Here is a 21,627-nt window from a genome sequence, read left to right as displayed (position 1 = left end):
TATTCCATCCCTGTGGGCAGGAAATGTTATCTGGTACATCTTCATTTTGAAAATGTAGTTGAGACTGACCTGGAGCTCACTATGCAGCCCAAGCTGGTCTTGAACTCTCAGCGATCCTCCTGCCTCAGCCTCCCGAGTGCTGGGATTATAGGTGTGTGCTACCACTCCCGGCTTTGAAAAATATTTTTGATGTGTATAGATTTGTAGGTTTTAGTTTCATTAGTTCATAAGAAATCATTTTCTTGTATTCTGGTTTATGTAGTTTCTGAGGTGATGTGTATGAACTGCCTTACCTTTGTCTCTGTACATAATGTACTCTTTTCCCAGAAGTTTTAAAGCCTTTGCCTTTGTGATTTATTTTCAACAATTTGATTTTGCTGTACTTTGGTATAAGTGAAAGAATGTGTGTGTGTGTATGTTTTCATGTATATATTTCTCCTGCTTGTGGTTTGTTTAGCTTCATGAGTCTGTAGATTTGTAATTTTCATACAATCTGGAAAATATTCAGATTGTTTTTCTAGTATATTTTTCTATCTTTTTCCATCACCTTTCTGGGACTTCAATTATTGGACAGATTAATATAGTCCCATAGATGACTTGAAGACCTATTTTTTTCCCCCAGCCTGTCTTAATCTGTTTTATTTATTGCTATGTACAAGTGTATTGATCTCTCCTTTTTTGTATTGTTTGATATTTCATAACTATCCAGAGATATTTCCATTTCAAATGATAGTTTTCAGGCTGAGAAGTTAAATTAAAAAAAAATTTATTTCTGTCATTATTTTTTGTGTCTATATGTATACACATAGACACATAAATATATACATAATTCTAATAGCTGTTTTCATATACCTTGTTAGTTCTTCCACTTTTGGCTTTTTTCTGGTTATAGATCCATTTTAAAATTCTTATGTTTGTTAATATTTGAGTGGATAGTAGAGGTTATGGTATTATGTTGATAAGTTTCTGGATTTTGAGGGGAGCTTTTTTTTCTTAGAGATGTTGGGCTTTATTTTGTCAAATAATTAAGTTGTAAATTGCTTGATCCCTTTGCCTCCCCATTTTAAAGCTCTGCTAGGCCCACCTTCATTCTAGGGGCAGTCAGCTTTACTAAATAAAACTTGATCTCTGTATAAGTCAGCAAGCTGCAAAAACTCTTCACTTTGGCTGTTTAGAGTTAGGATGTTTCTCTGCTTTGAGCTCCTTGTAATATCCATCTTACATCTCCTCTTAGATTCTCCTTTTCTCCTCTATTTCTTCCTTTCTTCCTTCTTTCTGCCTATCCATGTAAAATTTCACTTTCTAAAAGCCTGATATAGTACTCAACAAAGACTCAAGGGAAACCTTTTGTAGAATTTTGTAATTTTTTTCTAGGAGGGTGTTATTCCTTTCAAGCTACCTAGGTCTTCCTGAAATATTATTTGGCTCTTCTCAAAGTCAGTGAATCTGCTGGGTCATGTTTGGATTTTTTCTGTGTCCATTATCTAGAAATCGCCTTCAGGTAGATAACCAAAGTGATTATTAAATTTGCCTTGTTTATTTCTTTTCTTTCAGAGATTACAGTTCTGTGCTGCCTGATGTCCAGTGACGGAGAACAGTTGTTTTAGATATTTTAGTCAGTCAGTACTATGCTTGTTTATAAAGTGGGAGTTCATGTCTGTTCCTTGTTATGCCTTCAAGGCTAGAATCTTATTATTATTATTTTTTTTAACTACAAATACTGATTGTACCACTGGGTTGTTTTGTGCTCCCAAAGAAAAGATACCTCACCCTCCATCTCTAGCACATAGAAGGGATTAAGTAGTTGTTACTGATGCTTTTTGATTATGAAAGGAACTAATATTTTCTTGTATAACAGCTTTTACTTCATATTTTATCATACCTTGAATTTCAAAAAAATTCTTATAGGTACTTGTGAGTCATTTTCAAGGGCCACTTACTAAAAATTTAAAAGCCATCATTATGAAGAGTTCCATGCCATGGCAAAAAATTACTGAAATTTTATTTGCTTGGAATTGACATTCCTCTTCTCATGATAGCAGTCAACAGTGTCTCAGTTATTTGGACCTTAGTTAGTCTTAGGTAATATTCAGCTTTTCTTCTGCCTTCTTCCTTTTTTCCCTGTTTTATATATCTTTTATTGTATTTCTGCTTTTGCCTCTTTAGGGGTCCTGCAAAAGGGAAGAGGGGAGAGTGAACACACATGGAAATGAAACTTAGGAATTTGGCTTTTGATTCAGTTTTAATAAGGTTTGGAGGTTTTCAAAAGTAATATCAAAATATTGTTGGGAATTCCATGGCCCCTGAAAATAATTTTTTTGGGGGTACCTGTGTATAGATGCTTAACTTGCTATCATTGTTTATCTGTCATTGATATTGAAATACATTACATTTGAATAATCTTACTGGTTTACTATGGTTGGAATATGCTAGGGAAAGGATAGTGGGGGGAAAAAAGGTAACATTCTTTGTTGTCAGGAATCATTGAGTTTTGTACTAATTAGCTTTAAAAAAATGTGGAGCTATTTGACAGACCAGATGTTTTCAGCATGAGCCATGTGTCTCATCAGTGAATGTGCCTATGTCTGCAGGCAACATTGTTAGATTTTCTCATTCTATAAACAATGTTCCAAAATACAACTAAACCCCAAAGTATGTTTATCTTTTTGGCTTAATTTCTGGCTTTCTATCCATTCTAAAGTTTCTCTCTAGAGGAATTGCATTTTATTACACATAACTCTTCATACCTAATTGAAGTATAAACACCATTCTGTTTATACTAAACCATGTGAATTGTACTGTTTCTGAGTCTGTAAAATTTTAATAAAAACTATTTCAGATTTAACTATATTTGTACTTGTATTTCTGAGTTTAGAAGGACTAAACCTTTCTTCTCTTCATTTATTTGGACCAAGATTTTGCTCTTGGAATACATGAGAGAAACCATAAAAAGAAAAAAAAGTCTTTAGGCTTCAGTGTTTGTGATACTAAGTGCATTGGAGCTAAAGGAGCTGAAGTATCTGCTGTGAAAATCATTCCTTCAGTTTGAGCTAGAGCTATAAATCATTTTTATTTATAGGGATGGAATTAGGGCTTTCTTGTACTAAATATTTCATGGGAAATGTGGAAATTAGGACACTAAAACACAAAAAAAGCCATCACTTATAATATTGTCATTTAGAGAAATAGTCATGGCCAACACTTTTGCATAGGTTTTTATAGTTGTTTCTCTGTACCTAGGTGTTCTCAGTGATTGTATATTTATAATTTATGCATGTATATTTATAATTTAAAATTATATGATTATACTTGAAAGATAGAGAATTTTTTAAATTTTTGTGCCATCCCTAGAAATACTAGAGTACCAAGTTGATGCATAGAATGGATGGGGCAAGCTCCCATTTCGTCTCCTTACTCCTGAAATCCATTTGATGTATTGTTCTTAGATAGAGGATGCATCACATATGAAACTGAAAACAACAAATATTGAGCTCTATCTTAGATGAAAGGCTGAGAACCAGTAAGTCTGTTTTTTGAGGTAATTTTTATTCAGTGATGTCACAAACAGTTTGCTATTTTATTGTTATTTTAATACATAGATATATCATGCTTAGAATAGTGGTTTTCACTAATATTTTCTATTGAAAATTTGTTTACCAGCAGACTGTGAATTATCATTTACTGAAAATACTGACAATAAAACACATATTTTAAGAAATCTTTGGCAGAGTGATAGTTTTTTTTTTTTTTTTGCATACCCTTCTATATATAGGTCCTTTTTTGTTTTTCTGTGGGTTTTGTTTCTACTTCTTTTCCTCTTCCATCTCCCTTTTGTATCTTGAAAATTCCAAATACCATTGAGCTGAATGAGTTTCTTAAAAATATATTTTCTTTTTAAAAAGAGACATTTAGCAAGTGTAGACGTCATTTTTTAAGAAAAATTAGTGTATGTTTGCAGTCCATGATGATTACGTTCACTGTGAAGGAGTTAGTACATGTATATAACATGTCTTGATTTATCTTATTTCCTTTTCCCTCCCGATTCCTCCCTCCATTTCTAGATTCCCTTTCCATTTGCAAAAGTTCTATCTCCCTATTTCCTATTGTCTTTTATTTTTATTTTGCTTTTTAAGTTATACTTAAAGTTTCTCATGTAAGACAGGTATGTGATATTTAAATTTGTGTGCCTGATATATTTCACATGATATATTATAGTCTTACATTGCATCCCCTTTCCTATAAATGACTCCATTTTATTTTTCTTAATGGCAGAGTAGTATTCCATTGTGTATCAGTACCACATTTTCTTTACAGATTCTTCTGTTAATAGGCTGCTCCCAAGATTTACGTATTATAAGTTGTGCTGATGTAAACATTGGTATGCATATATCTTGATAATATGATATCTTTAACTCTTTCTGGAAGATACTGAGAAGGGAAATATCTGGGCTGAATGGAATTTCTAATTTTAGTTTTTTGAGAAATTTCCGTAGTGTTTGTAACTAGTTGACATTCCCACCAACAATGTAGGTTTCCTTTTCCCCTCAGCCTCGCCAGTGTTAGTTATTATTTAATTTCTTGATGTATCCATGTATTTTATAAACCTGAATTACAGTATTAGAATCATTGCTTTAAAAAATCTTATTCTTTAAAGAAATTAAGAGAAGAATGCTTATTTACTCTTTCTTATTTAGGACATTTATTATATTGTATGCTTTTCAGTATGTGTGTATGTGTGTGTGTGTGTGTGTGTGTATTCAAATCACCATCTGCTGTCATTTCTTTCAGGCTTCCTTTAGAGTATCTTGTAAGATAGGTTGGCTGGCAAGAAATTTTGTCATTTCCTTCTTTCCTCCTTTATTCCTTTTATTTTCTTTCTTCATAGAGTCTCACTAAGAAGTCCAGCAGGCTGGCCTTGAACTCACTCCGGGCTGGGCTTAGAATTCGTGATCCTCCTGACTCAGCCTCCCAAGTGCTAGGATTACAAGTGTACACCACTATTCCTGGAAGCTCATTTTCATTTTTTAAAGGAAAATCATCAACTAACGAAACTTAGTAAGGTTTCTACTCTTTGCCAGTTGATTTGTATGTGGATTAGTGAGTACATTAGAAATTCAGGCAGTTTCCAAGTCTTCCTGAAGTTTTACCTTCTGCCAGGCATTCTTAGGTCTCCTGTGTGTTCCTGTAGCATCCTGGTCAGCCAAGGCTGAGTGGAGTGCTTAGGTCCTTCTAAGTGTTCCTTGATTGTGTGAAATTTTCTAAGTCAGCTAGGCACAGGCAGAAAGTATATCAAATTTATCATAGGTATTTACTTCTATGACCTTCCTGTTCAATTTCTGGTTAGTCCTCTAGTCTGCCATTTGTCACAGTCAGTAGACTTTAGGCCAGTAGAGCTGGAGGCTTTTCCTATGATTCACTTTTGTATTTTTGTTTTTTTACTGTGCTCATCAATTTTACTAATAATGCCACTCATTATGAGTTTTTCACCCTCTGCTCCAAATTATGTTTTTCCCTAATGCCAGTGAAGCTGTTCGTTTTCATGACTAGCCATGAACTGTGACCAGAGGCAAGGGCTTTGATGTGTGTGTGTGTTTGTGCACATGCGGGTGTGTGTGTGTGTGTGGGGGGGTGTTACTGGAAGTAGGCCCAGGCAAGAATACTGCAGAGGCCTACCATCGAGCGATTTTCATGAATAAATATTTCTTGATTTGTTGTCCTTTGGTCGGTCAATTTCTAGACCCCTGAAATGGTTGTCTTGGTTAGTTTTGTCATGAATTTGAATGAATCACTGGGTAGAAGATTTGATAGGTGCTTCCAAGTCTGTACCAGGGTACTTCATTGTATAGGGTGAATATTTTTGTCATTGAGATGATCTTTTTAAAAATTCTTTTATTCCTTAGCTGATATCTATTTTAAGTTTTATGCTTTCTTTAGATAAAATCTGTTTGATTATACTTTGCTAGTATTTTAAAGCATATGTTAATTTGTGATAATTTGATCATTTCAAATGGGAAGGGGAACAGATGGAAGGATTGGGAAGGGAGAGGAGGAAAATGGAATGAAAAAAGAACGAGATGTATTATGTTTGATGTATCAGCTCCCCAAAAGCAGTGTAAGCATTATGTAATGCAAATATATAGTAATAAAAATGAAAAATAATTTGAGATTTAGCTCATTGATGGTTTCTTTAAAACTTAATACTGAATTTATCTTAATGCACAGTGAAAACTAATTCAGCTAGAAGTTTTTCCTGAGGAGTATATCTGACCATAGCAGACTCAGTTCAGCTAAAGGTAATCAATTCCTTTTGTAGGCATTATCCTGCACTGAAAACTCTGGAACATCTAGAGCATACCTATCTGCCTCAAGTAAGCCACTATCGATTCTGCAAGGTGATGGTGGACAACATCCCCAAGCTTCGAGAAGAAATAAAGGATGTTTCTATGTCTGATCTCAAAGATTTTCTGGAGAGCATCCGCAAGCATTCAGACAAAATTGGAGAGACTGCCATGAAGCAAGTAGGTCTTGGGTTTAAAATAGGTTGGACAGTGGCTTTTCATATATTCAGTTGAACATGGATTTCTTTTGGCAAGTGTCTTGATTGTTTATCATTTTAAGGAAGTCCTTTATTTTTGTGGAAACATATAATTAAAAATGTTTTTTATTATCTTAACAGAGCAGTTAACTATTGATTCTGTGGATGTCCAGTAAATTGGATGTCCAAGCAACTAATCAGTTATGATGTTTATAGTGAGGATTTGAAAGAATTTAAATTTGTTGCTTTAAAAAAAATACTTCCCTTCACTTTGGATATGATTTGAAGTCCAAAGTATTTTAAAGCTCTTCTAGTTAATAACCCAACTTAGGTACCTTTGGCTGATTATTTGCTATGTAAGCAAGATGTAATGTTACACATGCATTTTTCTGATATTAACAGAAATCAATGAGAAAAAATTCTATTGAGAAATGCTGTGAATTATAATCACAGAAAGGTTTTTTGTCATTATGAATAAAAGTACAGTAATGATTTTCAGTAGTTCTTGCTCTTTTGAAATTTAAGTCACTTTGATTTAAACTTCTCAGTATTTACCATTTAAACTTGATAGTTAAACTTCTCAGTATTACCTGATGATGTAGCTTACAACAATAAATAGAGCACCCAGTTGTTTATGGAAACTGTTTTTTGGTTTCATAAACACCAATGTTCTTGAGTAGGTTATTTGAAGTTCTTATCATTTGTGTGGAGCATAAGGGAAGATATTTTATTTGGAACCATACTTTAGGGTCTCAGTTAGCTTTGGTAATCATAGTTTGGATGTCTATTTGATTCTGTGAAAGAGGTTTGCCAGTTACCTTTTTGCTAAGGCAATGCAGACATTCCACACCCCTCTCTAAATTTTGTTGTACTTTACAAAGTATAAAGTTAAAAATTATTTTGAGGAAAAATTTGGTAGAAATAACCCTGTCATTTTTTTAATAGTGGGAATGAAACAAAATCAATTACTGAAAATATACCTTTGCATTGTTGGGTAAAGTTATAGAATAAGACAAGTCTTTACCATGTTTGACTAATTTTTTGATAAATTTTTGAAATAGTAAAGCCTAGTACAAAATCTCTGTGGATGCTACTTTTTAGGGTTACGTAGGCTCTTGCCTGACAAATTTATTTCTTTTTAAAATTAATTTTATTGGTACATTTAATGTGTACAATATAATGGCACTCATTGTTGGAAATTTGTACCTTTACATAATCAACCTTGGTTCTTATTTTTTCCCCCATTCCTCTGCCCTCCCTTCAACCCCTCCCTCTCTCCCTATCTACAAAGACTTTGTTTCCATTATTTTTTAACTTCTTTTTTGATTAAAGAGGAATTCATTAAGAATTCCAAGGCCGGGATGTAGCTCAATGGGCTCTGCGCAAGGTCCTGAGTTCAATCCCCAGTACTGGAAAACAAAAAACAAAAACAAAAAAAAGAATGTTATTACTTCTGCTGTGTGTAGTGGCACATGCCTGTATTTCTAGCCCAAGGGAGGCTGAGGAAGGAGAATTGTCTCAAGTTCAAGGCCAGCCTGCCCTACATAGTGAATTCTAGGACAGCCTGAACCACACAGTGAAAAACCAACATATCTGACAACAACTAAAAGAATTTTACTATGTCATTTAATATGAGATTAGCTGGTCTCATTCTTAATTATCTGAAAAAATGACTGCCACAGGAAAGAGACTTTGTTAAGTTCAAACAACTTGCCAAGGTCAGATCATATATTGAATTCAGGTTTGGTTGAAATGGATTTATCTCCTGTGGTACTCAGTCTATGTAAATTATTAGCTGCCTGCTTTACTTTTGTAATATAAAGAAATGGTAAAGAAATATTAAGTGAATTCAGAATTTTAACATGCTAAGTTTTCATTTCTCCTATAAAATTTTCCATCTCAAGAATTGATCTCTTTGAATGTATTGTCTTATGCGCACACACACACACACACACACACATATGAAAGATCCTTGAATAAGAATATCTTATGTATTTTAAAATTTTCCTCTGTGAGAATGATATGAGAGAGAAATTACTATATACTTTGTATCTAGTAGAAGTTTAATAAATGCTTGTTTGAATTCATGGATATTAGATAAGAGGGTGAGGAAGCAGTTTATTTCTCACTTACGTAAAACCTCAAATGGCATTTCAAATTTGTGAATTTTTTTTTTTTTAACCCATGGTGGTGATTTAGGAACTTAGAATCTCTCCCATTGAGTGGCTCTGCTGTCTTTAGTATGGATTTGAAGATTGTAGCAGAAGGGGAAAGATCAATGAGTATTGTATGTGGAAGTGTTTTTAAGGGACAGCACAGATGCAAAGCATTATTCCTTCTATCCACATTCCATTCGTCAAAGTCAGTTATGTGGCCATACTCATCTAAAAGGAAGGCTGGGGTATATAATCCCACTCTGTCCTTAAAATGAGGATGACACAAATTTGGTGATTATTAGCTAGTCTTTGGTACTCTGTAGTAGTCATTAACTATTTATCATCCTATACATAGACTACAGCCACTCCTTCCCTAAGGGATACAGCCCAGTGGCCCATCTAGTCAGTACATCCATCTCAAAGTCTGATGTCCCCAGGATTCTCAGCTTTGTCTGTCAGATTCTTCATGGGCTGGTAAGGAAGGTAGAATGGAATAATTATAATTTAGAAACAATTCACATTTAGAAAAGGAAAGAATAGGAGACAGATAGTATTCTCTATTCCATGTAATCATTCAGTCTTCTAGGGGAGCAGTAGGCCATCTCTGAGCCTCAATAATAGGGAAGCTTTGCTTATAGAAAGAAGTACTATGTCCATTGTTTTCCTGGGCTTCTAGGTACAAATTTTTTCCTTATTTTTTTATCTAGTACAGTTCTGAAGAGGATGTCGGGCAATAGATATTAGAAGATCCATATTTTTCTCTCTACATGTATGACTATATGTATAGGTACATCTGCATTTACATTTACTTCTACATCTATTAATATCTTTTACTGCCTGTTTTCTGCTTCTGCAAGTTTAGGGGTCTCAGTTTTAAGCCTCTAAACAGTTGAAAGTTTAGTCCATATTTGTGGGTTTTTTTTTTTTTTTTGAATTGTAGTTGTCCCGTAATAGTCCCAATCTGTTACTTTCTAGTGGGTTCTGTGTGGACACTATACCCAATGCTCTTTCCTAAATGAAATTTCAGGAAAGGTTATGGAATTTTTTCCTTCCCTGTTTAGGGAAGTAGTAAAAGTAGGAGGGCAAAGTCCTTGACTTATGATTTTTTTCTTAGTTGAGGCTGTATTTAACAATCAGTGAGAAGTCCAATATTGGAATTTGATCTCCACTTCAAGATTGAATCACTTTGTTCAGCCTCAAGTTTTCTTGGGAAATTATTGTTCAACCCTATATTCTTTTTTCTTGCTGTTTGGGCTCTATATGTATTCAGCTTTTTAACCCTCTGAGCCTAAAGTTTCTAGACTTCATTCCTTGTAATTTCGGTCTAAAAATTCTATTTTGAGCTCACCTCTTTTATGTAATACTTTGCTAAAAGCTGACAATAAATGCTAATGTACATGTAACTTTGACTCTTTGTTTACTCATGATCTATATGCCACAGGTTCAGTAAGCATTTAGTATGTCTTTTCACTTACTACAGGTTCTAGTTTTTTCTGTATAGCATTGTAGCATTCTCTAGCCTTTTAGCTTGTTAAATATGTATCCTTGCTACTGGTTGCCTGACCACCAAACTGATACTATTTGTTTTAGTTTTAGTTGTTGTTATTGTTATGGTAGCCCTGAACTGCTAACACTAGTTTTTGAATTTTTTAAACAATGCTGCCTACTGTAATAAGCTCCGAAGTCTCATAATAAAAGTTTTATTTTTTGCTTATATAAAGGCCAAAATGGATATTTCTGGTAGGGTAGCTTTTCTCTAAGGGATGAGCCAGGGATCAAGACTTTTCTCACTTGTGGACTACTGCTCAGCCTGTATTTTCCTTTGGTACAGCAGAAGACAAAGAAGGTGAATAAGTCATGAGTTTTTTCTGAACCAAGCTTGTAAGGGACATATATCACTTCTGCCAGTATTACACTGGCCAGAGCTCAAACACTGCAAAGGAGTCTTGGAAATACAGTCAAGCTGTGTGTCCAGGAGGAAGAAGAAATAGGTATGCTGAGCAGCTAGCTACTTACTTCTGGAACCTGCTATCATAGAACATAGTAGAACAATAAATATTTTCCATGTCTCTTGCCTTTTTGTTCTGAGTTTAATTTACTAAGTCAGTTTTTAGCATTATTGATGCTTTATTATTTTTAGTTCAGTAATGATTTTTTTTTTTGTACCAGAGATTGAACTCGGGTCCTTGCGCTTGCAAGGCAGGCCACTGAACTGCTGAGCTAAATCCCCGGCCCTCAGTAATGATTTTGACTTTAAATATTTTTTTCTTACAGAGTTCTTGTCATAGTTATAGGAGCCTCCATTTAAAATATTTCTAAATAGAATCATAGAGAAAACAGATTTGAGGGTCTTAATATCTATTGTTGATTTGGAATTTTCTAGAAATTATGTAGGTAACTGCTTTTCTTGGTGAACACCCCTCCTTTCCTTCTTTTGTCTTTTAAGTTGCTACAGTGATGCATGGGTAGACTTTGTCCTCAGTACAATGAACTGATGGGGCCCGGTTGGTCAGTTGGCTTCTTTTAGTCTATGTAAGCCAAAACAAATCACTAGAATGTTCTAGTGAACATGTTGGATTTCAGGTGGGTTTTTTTTTTTTTGTTTTATTTTTTGGCTGGTACTAGGGGTTGAACCTGGTGTTTTCACACTTATATCCCTAGGCCTTTCTTATTTTGATTTTCAGAGGGTCTTGTTATGTTGTGAAGTCTGGACTTGAAGTTGTGAGCTTACTGTTTCAGCCTCTGAGTGCAAGGATTTCTGGCATTTGTTGCCTTGCCCGATTGCTCCAAGTATTTAATCAAAATTATAATCTCAAGATGTTTGTTGTCCAGTTTCATTGTAGTATTTGAGGATCATGTAAAATATATGTAATTTACCCACTCATCTGTATTTTAGATTTTATATTGACTTTAGATAGAAACTTTATTATTAGGAAATTTTATGCTTTGATTGCATGTGGTTGGCAGAATTCTAAGATGGCCCCAAGATTCTTGCCTCCTGGTGTATACTTCCTGTAAAATCTCTTCCCGCTGGGTGGGTAGGCTTGACATAGTCAGTGTGCTTCTTCAATGGGTCAGATTAGAGATAGAAAAAGAGAAATTCAAAGCTTCAGATGACAGTTTATTGTTGGTCTTGAACAATGGCGGAGAGGGCCATGTGGCATGAAACTATAGACAGCCTTGAGTTGCTGAAAATGATCTCAGTTGATAGCAGCCAGAAAATGGGGACCTCCATCTTACAACCGTAAGGAACTGAATTCTGCAGCAACCTGAATAAGCTTAGAAAAGAATCCTGAGCTGCAGTAAGCCTGAAGCCCTGACTGCCACCATGATTCTCGCCTGGTGAGATTCTTAGCCAGAGGACAAGCTGAATTCCTGACCCGTGGAAACTTTGACATAATAATTGTGTGTGGTTTTAAGCTGCCAAGTTTGTTGTAGTTAGTTACATAGTAAAAGAAAAATGAATACACTCTATTATTTTGGCTTCAAATAGAATTACTTTTTATGAAATTATATGTTTCTATTTTGCCTGTGGATCAAGGAAACAATGGGGGCTGATTTAAAATAATGTCCAGCTAGATGCCTGTCTTCCAGGTACCTGGGAAACTGCAGAAAAATCAGCAAATATACAGTTGTGAAAACTGGGATAGAAGTTCATTCATTTAACAGACTGTGAGGCAGAGTAAAAAATTATTCATTTTACTGCCTATTATTATATTGAATTTTAAGTTAGGCAGCATGTATGTATTTAAGAATTGCTTTCATATTCCTATATTGCATTTTTGTTGTCATTGTTTTTAGCATGGTGTTATATTGAGATCATTCAGTGGACCCACATGTGGGGTTCCACCGTGGAAAATTCAACCAACTTTAAAGTAGGTAGAAAACCCCTCCATTCTATCCTGCTTTATTTTCTGTGTTGATCTTTTTCCTGTGTTCCTATGAAATACTTTGCATATCTTATTTATTTTGGAATTATCATTTCACTCGAAGAGATTTAAAAAAATGCCTAAAGTTCTTTGTTAATTGTCACCTATTTTCTAGTGTTCTTTTTGAAACCGATTTCTGAAATTCACTTGTTAAGAAATAATTCCGGTGGTAGGGAAATTCTGCTTTTCTTATTTGGATTAGTTTGCCTTTAGGCTTTGTGGAGCTGAATAACATTTGTAATGTAAGTATTTGTGGCTCTGTTGATTTCTGTGTGATGCCTTTTAACAAAGAGAAGGATTTATTTACTTTTTAAAATTCTAACTTGCCTTTGTGAAATTATATGGGTTATATAACTAATGTTAAGGAAAGGAACTGATGATCTATAAAAGAAATTGAAGACTCTTAGGCATTCTTTCTTTAGTAACTAAAAAAAATTTTGTTTGAGACTATATCTAGCTATGCATTCTAGGCTGACTTCTACTTATAATCCTCCTGTCTCAGCCTTCTGAGTGTTGGGATTGCAGGCATATACAACAATGTCCTACTAAGCTGACTTTAAAGAAACTGACTGTTGGGCAAGATTACTTGTCACCATGATTTTTTCAATCCTTGACTTTTTTTGATTAAGTCTTGATTAAAGCAAAATACTTAAATCTTGAGTTACCTTGCCATCATGATACTTGATGGAATCAGATTCCTCTAAGAAAGGAGGTAAAATTCACCTCCAAAAATGATTTGTTGAATGTTGATTTTGAAAGCAATTAGAGAATCTGATTCCTAACTTCTCTATAGCAATTGTAGCAGAAGAATACAGGATAATAAACTGAAGTTGAGGGTACAAGTACTAAGCTGAAAACAGTGGGAAGGGCTGTATAATAAATGTTAAGATTCACCCCATAGTGCTGTTTCCTGATTTGGTCCCAAGAATTGGATGATACTCCGAATAATTTGAATATCTCAAGAAAAAATTCAAAAATATGTTCTTTGGACAGTCCCCAACCAAATGGGTGAGTCAAATCACTTCGAAGTGATTGATACTTGATTGATACTTCAATCAACTTTTTAATGACCCACTTTAAACTATGAGCAAATACCTGTGGATTACCAGGCATTTGAGAAAAGCCTCTATCTAGCCTGAAAGAGGTCAGAACAAACAATATAAAGAAACAGTTTGTGGAAAAAAGTGACTGTGTAAAAAGAGAGAAACCTAACAGCCAAACCATCCTGTCTATCATAAGTACATTAGAAAGATACAAAATCATTAACAAGTGAAAAACAAGATTAGAATGCTATATAAAAAATACAGCAACAAAGAAGATTATTGAAGAATTAGAAATATGAGAATAGAAATCAGTTAAAGGAGGATTTGGAAGAGGCAGTTGAGAAAATCTATGGAGAAGAGTAAAAAGACAGATGGAATAGGTGAAATGGAAAAGATAAGTATATTAGAACATCACTCCAGGAGAGTTAATATTAAGTATTCTAGGAAAAAGAAAGCAGAGAAAATAAAGAGAAAGAATTCATCACAGAAATAATACAGGAAAATGTCCAGAATTATAAGGCATGAATTTCCAAATTAAAAGACTAAGTAGTGCCCAACAAAATGGATGAAAATAGACTTTATAGTAAGATGTGTTGTAAAGGTCAGAATCCAGAAGATAAAGAGAAAATCTTAAATGCCTGCAGGAAAAGAAATCAGTTTATATAAAAAAGCAGTTCGGGATCAAAAGTGGTTTGAGATTTCACAGTAGCACTGCTGGATGCTAGATTAAGATAGAGCAGTGTTTAAAGTTCCGAAGGACAGCTGGAGGTGTGGCTGAATGGTATAGGGCTGTCTAGCATGTGCAGAGGCCCTGAGTATTAGGCAGGCTTCCAATCACTGGGATGAAATACTTGATAGCCACAATTTAAAGGAGGTAAGGTTAATTTGGCTTGTAGTTTCTGGGTGCCTCAGTTAATTGTTGGTTGGCTGAAAGGAAGATACAGCAGCTGCTCAACCCTTGTTAGCCAGACCGAGGAGATAGAAGGAGCTAGGGACAAGAACGTACCTTTCCAGGTCACGCCCATAGTGATCTACCTCTTCTAACCAAGTCCCATCTTCCAAGAGTATATTCAGCTCTAAACTCAGTAAATTAACTCACTGACAAATATGATGCCTCCATGATCTTTTCGCCTTTCAGAGGCCCCACCTCAGGACTCATGATGCTTTTGATGGACATTTTTTTTTTTTTTTGACAGTCTCCCTGTGGAGGACAGGCTGGCCTTGGTCTCATGGCTCTTCTCCTGCCTCAGCCTCCCAAGTGCTGGGATTACAGGCATGCCCAGCTTCAGAGGAACATTTTTGATTCAAACCATAACATCTGAGTTTGATCTACAATACCAAAAAAAAAAAAAGTATCTGAGGGAAAATGGTTACTCATCTATGTATGTAGCCATAAAACAAGAAATTGTGAGGGTGAGATAAAGATGTTTTCAGTATTAAAATGCCTTCATAATTAACTTCTCTAGCATATGAAAGAAGGAAGGAAGATATGAGATTTGTGACATAGAGGAGAGGAAAATGGAGTTCCTAAAATAACGATTAAAAGAACACTTGATTGACAGGGAACTTGTCGGCAGAAACTGCAACCAGCATAAACTGGAGCATTTAAGACAATTTAAAAGAGATATTCTAAGAAGATGAAAGTGATAGAATCTACATGTGTTCATGAATAGTGAATAATGAAAGGAATTTCAGATAGTAGGGGGAGAGTTTGGGAACAAAGCAATATTGACTTCACAGAAAACTAAACACACATAAAAACATAAAAATTATTAATTCCAGAGAACAAAAGTTGGGTAAGAAAGGAAAGTGATCCTAGTATCTTATATGGTTCAACTGTGGATTGTATTCATATAGTTGTAATATGTAAATATTAAAATTTCATTTAATCCATTGAATACCTCTTTTGCAAGGATAGGTGAAAGATTGTCTGTAGATATGTGGTGCTATGTTAAACATGTGAAAGAGAACTAAATCCTTATTTCTGTAATGGAAAGTCAGTAGACTATATTTTAATATAAAAAAACCCCATAGACGCCAAAAGATAGAAGCAACCCAGTTATCTATTGACAGATGGACAAAGAAAATATATTGTACATATAAAAATGGAGTACTATTCCATCTTAAAAAGGAAGATAAATTTGACACACCTGACAACATTGATGAACCTTGGAGACATTAAACTAAGTGAAATAAGCCTAACATAGAAGGCTAAATATTGTATGATTCTGGTTACTTGAGGTTTTTAGAATAGTCAAGTTTATAGAGACAGAAGATAGGCTGAGGTTTTCTGGAGGCTGTGGAAAAAAAGATGGTGACTGAGAGTTTAATGGATACTGAATTGCATTTGGGGAAGATGAGAAAGCTCTAAAGATGGGTGGTTGTAATGGTGGTATGACACTATGGATATACATAATGTTCCAGAACTATGCACTTAAAAATGGTGAAAGTGATAATTATTATGTTACATTTATTTTACTACAATAAGAAATAAGAAAGAAGAAAGCTGAGCAGCAGTGTATGGCTGTAGTTTGAACATTCATGGCCATTCTCCAAGAGGCTAAGGTGTGAGGGTCATGAATTGCAGGCCATCCTTGAGTTTTTAAGATACACATTGACCTGTTTTTGGAAGAGAGCATGTATACCTTGGCACTCTTTTGGTTGCAGAATAAATGTCACTATGCCCTACCTTTATCACTGTGGGTCTGTATGCTAATACTCATGCACTTGTTCTGGTGGGCTGAGTAGTCTCTGTGCTGCTGCACAAGAAGATAGGAGAAAAGAGGGAATTAGGACAATGATGGAAAATAGTGCTGGTAACATTGGCTTGGCATCAGTCGTGGGGAGAGCCAGTATTATTTCATCATTTCATTGGGAAACTGAACTTTCTCTTAAATTTAAAATAAAGGAACATGACCCACACTATGAAGTTTTTCTTGGGTGGTTAATATGGTAACTGAAATTCATTTCTTTATGCCTGGGATTTCCTTTTGCCCCAAACTAGTGTGGAAATGAGGTCACTTCAGTGAACTCATTTTTTTCTTTTTGGTAGAGGGGATGAAACTCAGGACTTTGTGCTGTCGAAGCAGGTGCAGCATCACTGAGCTAAATCTCCAGCCCCTGAACTCCTTTTTTTTTTCCTGTATAGGGGATTGAACTTGGGTTCTTGTGCTTGCGAGGCAGGTGCTGGAACCACTGAGCTAAATCCCCGGCCCCCTGAACTCCTTTTTAACTTTGACCTTCAAGCTAACACTTTACACCTAAGTTATGAAGGGGGAAGGAATTAAGCTTATCATAAAGTAGATGCTATATAGTTATGTTTTTATTATATAGTTTAACCTCTGAAATATGAAAGAATATGAAAATGTAATTTAAAATGATGCTTTAGACATAATATGTAAATGTACAGTCTGAGTGCTGTTACACAAGCACAGTAGGGGCCAGGATCAATCACAGGTCATTATCAGATCAAGCCTGGATTTGGTAAGGCACAGTGTCTGCCTTTCCATGGAAGGCAGATGTGTTTTCATATCACAACTTGGAATAAATTATCAAAACTTATGTTTACTAGGTAGTGATTTCTCATTACATGCCTGAAAGAGCATTTCTTTTTTTTTGTTACTGGGGATCGAACTCAGGTCCTTGTGCTTGCGAGGCAAGTGGCAGAACCACTGAGCTAATTCCCTGGCCCTGAAAGAGCATTTTTGTGTTACATATATTTATAAAGTTAATTTCTTACTTTGCTTGGATATAGATACTGTTTTCTCAAGTTAAATGGTACAGCCGCATAATTGAAATATAAGATATTTAAAAAAAGAATTGCTTCTCTTTTACTTCTCATCTCTTTAATGTAGTTTGTTCTTTTTGTTTCCCCTTTTACTATCTTTCACTTCTGTTTCTTTTTCCCTTCTTTTTTCTGCCTCTTTATTTCTGCAAATCCTGCTTAAAATTTTAGGATTCAGCTTCTTCCTGAGTTGGTTTTCATGTTAGCCGCCCCAGTTGGGAATCGTTGAAACCAAATACAGAGACACATACTTTTAAAAAGCTGTCTGGATGATGATTCTTTGATATAAAGACAATTTCAAGATGATATTTTTAGAAGACTTAGATTCAAAGATTTAAAGAGTAATCAGTTCTGGCTCCTCCCAGATCCCAGATTTCTTTAATATTCTGATTTATTTTCACAGTTAATTCTAATCATAACACCAAACAAGGGCATATTTCAAAATGAATATAAATTTTGTCCATTTTTTACTTAAATATAATTAGTCTTGGACCCTGCCTGCTGATAGTAGCTCCATCTCCTATATGAATTCCATCTTAAATTTGAATTTTTTTTATATTCAGTTACTTTCAACCATCGGTTTAGACCTATTTAAGATAATTCTGTAAAATAGATCTCATGAAGCATAATTAATAAGCTTGGTCATTTCAGTTGTCTTTTATTTTTTATTTTTTTCATTTATGCCAGAAGGGATCATTAATACTCAAGGAAACAGGATGTTTATGAAATTATAGAAGTTACTATAACATTTTATAAGCAGAAGAATTCTAAGTAATCAAATAGTATAGTCAAAGAGAAATTAACCGAAGCTATTTTAAAAAATTAAGTCTGATTATATTGATTTTTAAGTACTTTTAAGATAATACTCTTAGAATACAGATACTTTAGATAAAGGATTGGGATCATTGCTGGTATACTCAAGGGCTGTAGCATTTTCTCAATATAAATTTGACTTGTAATTGCAAACCAAGAGAGATGATGGCTTATCCTCTCACTATGCAATTGTTATAACAGAAACAATAAAAATTCATCTTCTTTCTAATTTGTCTTAATAAGTTTATATCATTCTTCATCAGATCTTTGCAGAAAACTTTATTTTTAGAAAAACTTTTATAGTATCTTTAGTAATAAAGACTATAGGTTTGGAGTCAGGAAAGCTGGGGCTCTCACTTATAAATGGATGGGACAAATTACTTAATCTAAGTATTAGTTTCTTTCTTTATTGCTGAGAGTCGTATGAGATATTACACAGCAGACAATAAATATGGCATTTTTTACTTTTTGTTTTTGGATCTGTATGATTTTGTTAGACAGTTGAAGTCTTCCATTGAGGTACTGATAGTCTGATACCAACTGTTAACCTTACTGTCTTTTTATCAAATGACTATGACAATATTTTTCGGTGAGGGATTTTTTTTTTTTTTTTGTACCAGGGGTCGAACTCAGGACCACATGTTTGCAAGGCAAGTGCAGTGCCACTGAGCTAAATCCCTAGCCCTCTGTGAGTGTTTTTAAACAAACTGATTTGGGAGGATGTGAGCTTTTAGAGAAGATTTTTTTAAGTATTGAGAGTTTTTTTTCTTACTATTTTCAGGGATTTATGTTTTAAAAATGTAGTTTAGAAAAAACTGTATTTGTTAGGATGAATTTTAATGTCAGGGAGAAACTAAACCCTAGGTCTACTTTAATAAGCAATTCAGACCATAGAGATTAATAAGTCTTAAATGGATCTCCTTATTTACTTGTAGTAAATTTGATTTTGGGCTCTTACCATTTTTATATTCTTCAAATAACTTCACTATGCACCTAGTGATTGTGTTTTTCCAGTAGTTGTTGAGCTGTACACCGTACTTCTCATCTCCTTGTAATGCTGGTACTTCTTGGAAAGGACAATTCAATGCATTGGTGGACTGTAATTTTTTTCATCAACTCTAGATCCCTTCTAAGGGTGCAGAATGTTGTGAAGCCCATTTTGAGGTTCAGATCTAGGGCCCTCCCCAGCTTCCCGTGGTGTGCTCTCTGACCTGAGGCATAACTGTGACTAGTCCTGGAGAAATCCACTTGAGAATTCCTAGGATTGTGTTCTCAGCAGGTGCTTTAATCTATTCTCTGCAAGATGTTTTCTTTACTGAGCATGAAAATGCCATGGAAATAATACTAAGGGAACTGATAGGCAAAGAAAGAAAAATAAGGAAAGAAAAAGAAATATTCAACATGTTCAGGAGAACTGGAGCAATGGACCTACAGATAGTATAAGGAACCTGGCTAGTTGTGTTTTCTCACATCCTTGTTGATCTCTTTGAAAGTTTTAGCAAGTAACCCTAATGTAGTTTTAAAAAAATATTTTAAATTACATTTGTAAAGTTAATTTTGTGTACATGTACATAAGTTACAAAATATGTATACATAGCCTTTGTTATCAAACTTTCTCTCCATCTGTAACCCCCAACAACCACTGATTTGTTCTCTACACCTGTTGTCTTGCCCTTTTCAGGATATATAAGTGGAATCTTGTGGGGTTATGATAGTGTCTTCTAGGGAGAAATGAAAAATATACATAAATAGCAGGGATAGAAAGTAGAATAAAGATGAAACATTAGGAGAATTTAGAGAAAAGGGAGATCTCTTATAGATATGTGAGCTATTGTAGAATTAATAATAAAGTATCATTTAAAGTAAATGTGGATATATGGTATTCTAGTTCCTACTGGTACATAACAAACTATCATAAAACATAGCAGTTGGAAACAGCAATCATTTTATTCAGCTTATAAACTCTGTAGGTTAAGGATTTGATCAGTGTGCAGCAAAGATAGCTTATCTCTGCCCCAGGATGACTGGGATCTTAGCTGGGAGGATTTTAGCCTGAGCATGACTTAGGTGTGGGAGCTGGAAAGATATGGAGGCTTCAGCACCTCTGTAGGGATGGCTTGAAGAAATGTACTGATATGAGTGCTCACACATGGCCTTTCCTCATAGACATTATGGTCTTGAGGTATATCCATTTACCTAAAATGGGTCATTTATCCTTCTTTATGGTAGAGTAGTACTCCTTGATAGAACTACATTTTCTTTATTCCTTTTGAATAGAGTTACATTGTTTAGCTTCCTCTGCCCTCAAACACACACATTACTTTCCTCCCCCCACAGAATTAGGTATTCTTTGAATTAATGACTGTGGGAAAACATTACATTAGAAAATAATTATTCTTTCAAAAATGTGTTCACAAATACATTTTTGTGAATATCATCTGTGTATATGTCTTACTTGTTTCCAAAGGAATCCAGAAGGGGTACATTCATATGGGGAAAAGCACTAGACCAAAAATTTTTTTTTAATATCATGGGTTCAGACAAATACTGTATATACCTTATTTTCTAGATAACCTGTAAGTTTTATTTTTCTGTCCTAATTGAGTTTGGTTTATTCTTTTCTTTGACCCTTGATCATAAAGTATAACAGGATAGGCTGGGAAGAACATTCACTGGGTAATAAGGACTTCCAGAAACTTTAATTATTGCTAGGCTACTCATTGTTTGGTAATGTGGCATTTTTCTTAATTCTTCCTATTTAAAATCTCATCAAAGAAATGGACCTCTAACGAAAAACAGAAAAGCTAAAAAAAAAAGTTAAATATTTGCAGTTGAAAAGTGACAGATGGCCCCCTAAGTTCTTTTTTCTAGGTTTCTGTGATTTTAAGCTTTGGCTGCCTACTGGTGTTTGGGCCTGATGTGTTTGGATGGATGGATACTTTCTTTATTAGAAAATGAGAGGATAAATGACCCCACTAAGCTGGCAAAAGACTAGGAAGAATGGGAAGTGGCTATATTATTAGAATGAAAGCCTTTATTCTTTATAAGAGGGTACTAAAAGTGTAAATGTCAGGAGTTTATACTTTGAGTTGAAAGTTTTCAACTAAACATTTTGTTTTGAAAGCTTGCAAAAAGTTATTCTGTTGACAAGTTAAGGCTACTTTACCTTCTTGACATACTTTTCTAATTGCCTATAGTGAATCTATAAGAGCTTTCAGTGTGTGTGTTTGTGTGTGTGTGTATGCAGAAGAAAAAATTTTCTGCAGATTAGGGCCATTGTTTGGGGGAAAGGAAAGTCTTTATCAGGTTGTAGTATCTCTCTGTGTGTGTGTGTGTGTGTGTGTGTGTGTGTGTGTGTGTGTGTGTG

At 34.7% G+C, this 21,627-nt stretch overlaps 1 protein-coding gene and 1 non-coding gene across 5 annotated transcripts in view; one reads left to right on the top strand and one right to left on the bottom strand.

The window, feature by feature from the left end:
- Exoc6b (exocyst complex component 6B) overlaps positions 1 to 21,627 on the top strand; it is a 564,580-nt gene that overhangs the window by 67,040 nt on the left and 475,913 nt on the right. For all 4 annotated transcript variants that reach the window (XM_010609609.3, XM_010609607.3, XM_010609608.3 and 1 more), the window contains one exon: positions 6,314 to 6,518. In XM_010609609.3, the coding sequence (XP_010607911.1) occupies positions 6,314 to 6,518 (205 nt within the window). The remainder of the gene's footprint in view (positions 1 to 6,313; positions 6,519 to 21,627) is intronic.
- Positions 3,332 to 3,522, bottom strand: LOC117286708. The gene has a single exon (XR_004517838.1). It is a non-coding gene; the product is annotated as a U2 spliceosomal RNA (small nuclear RNA).

This window comes from Fukomys damarensis, unplaced genomic scaffold, assembly GCF_012274545.1.
Source record: "Fukomys damarensis isolate Sample0158 unplaced genomic scaffold, DMR_v1.0_HiC HiC_scaffold_2, whole genome shotgun sequence".
NCBI classification, from domain to species: domain Eukaryota; kingdom Metazoa; phylum Chordata; class Mammalia; order Rodentia; family Bathyergidae; genus Fukomys; species Fukomys damarensis.
This window is presented reverse-complemented; position numbering and strand designations above follow the sequence as displayed.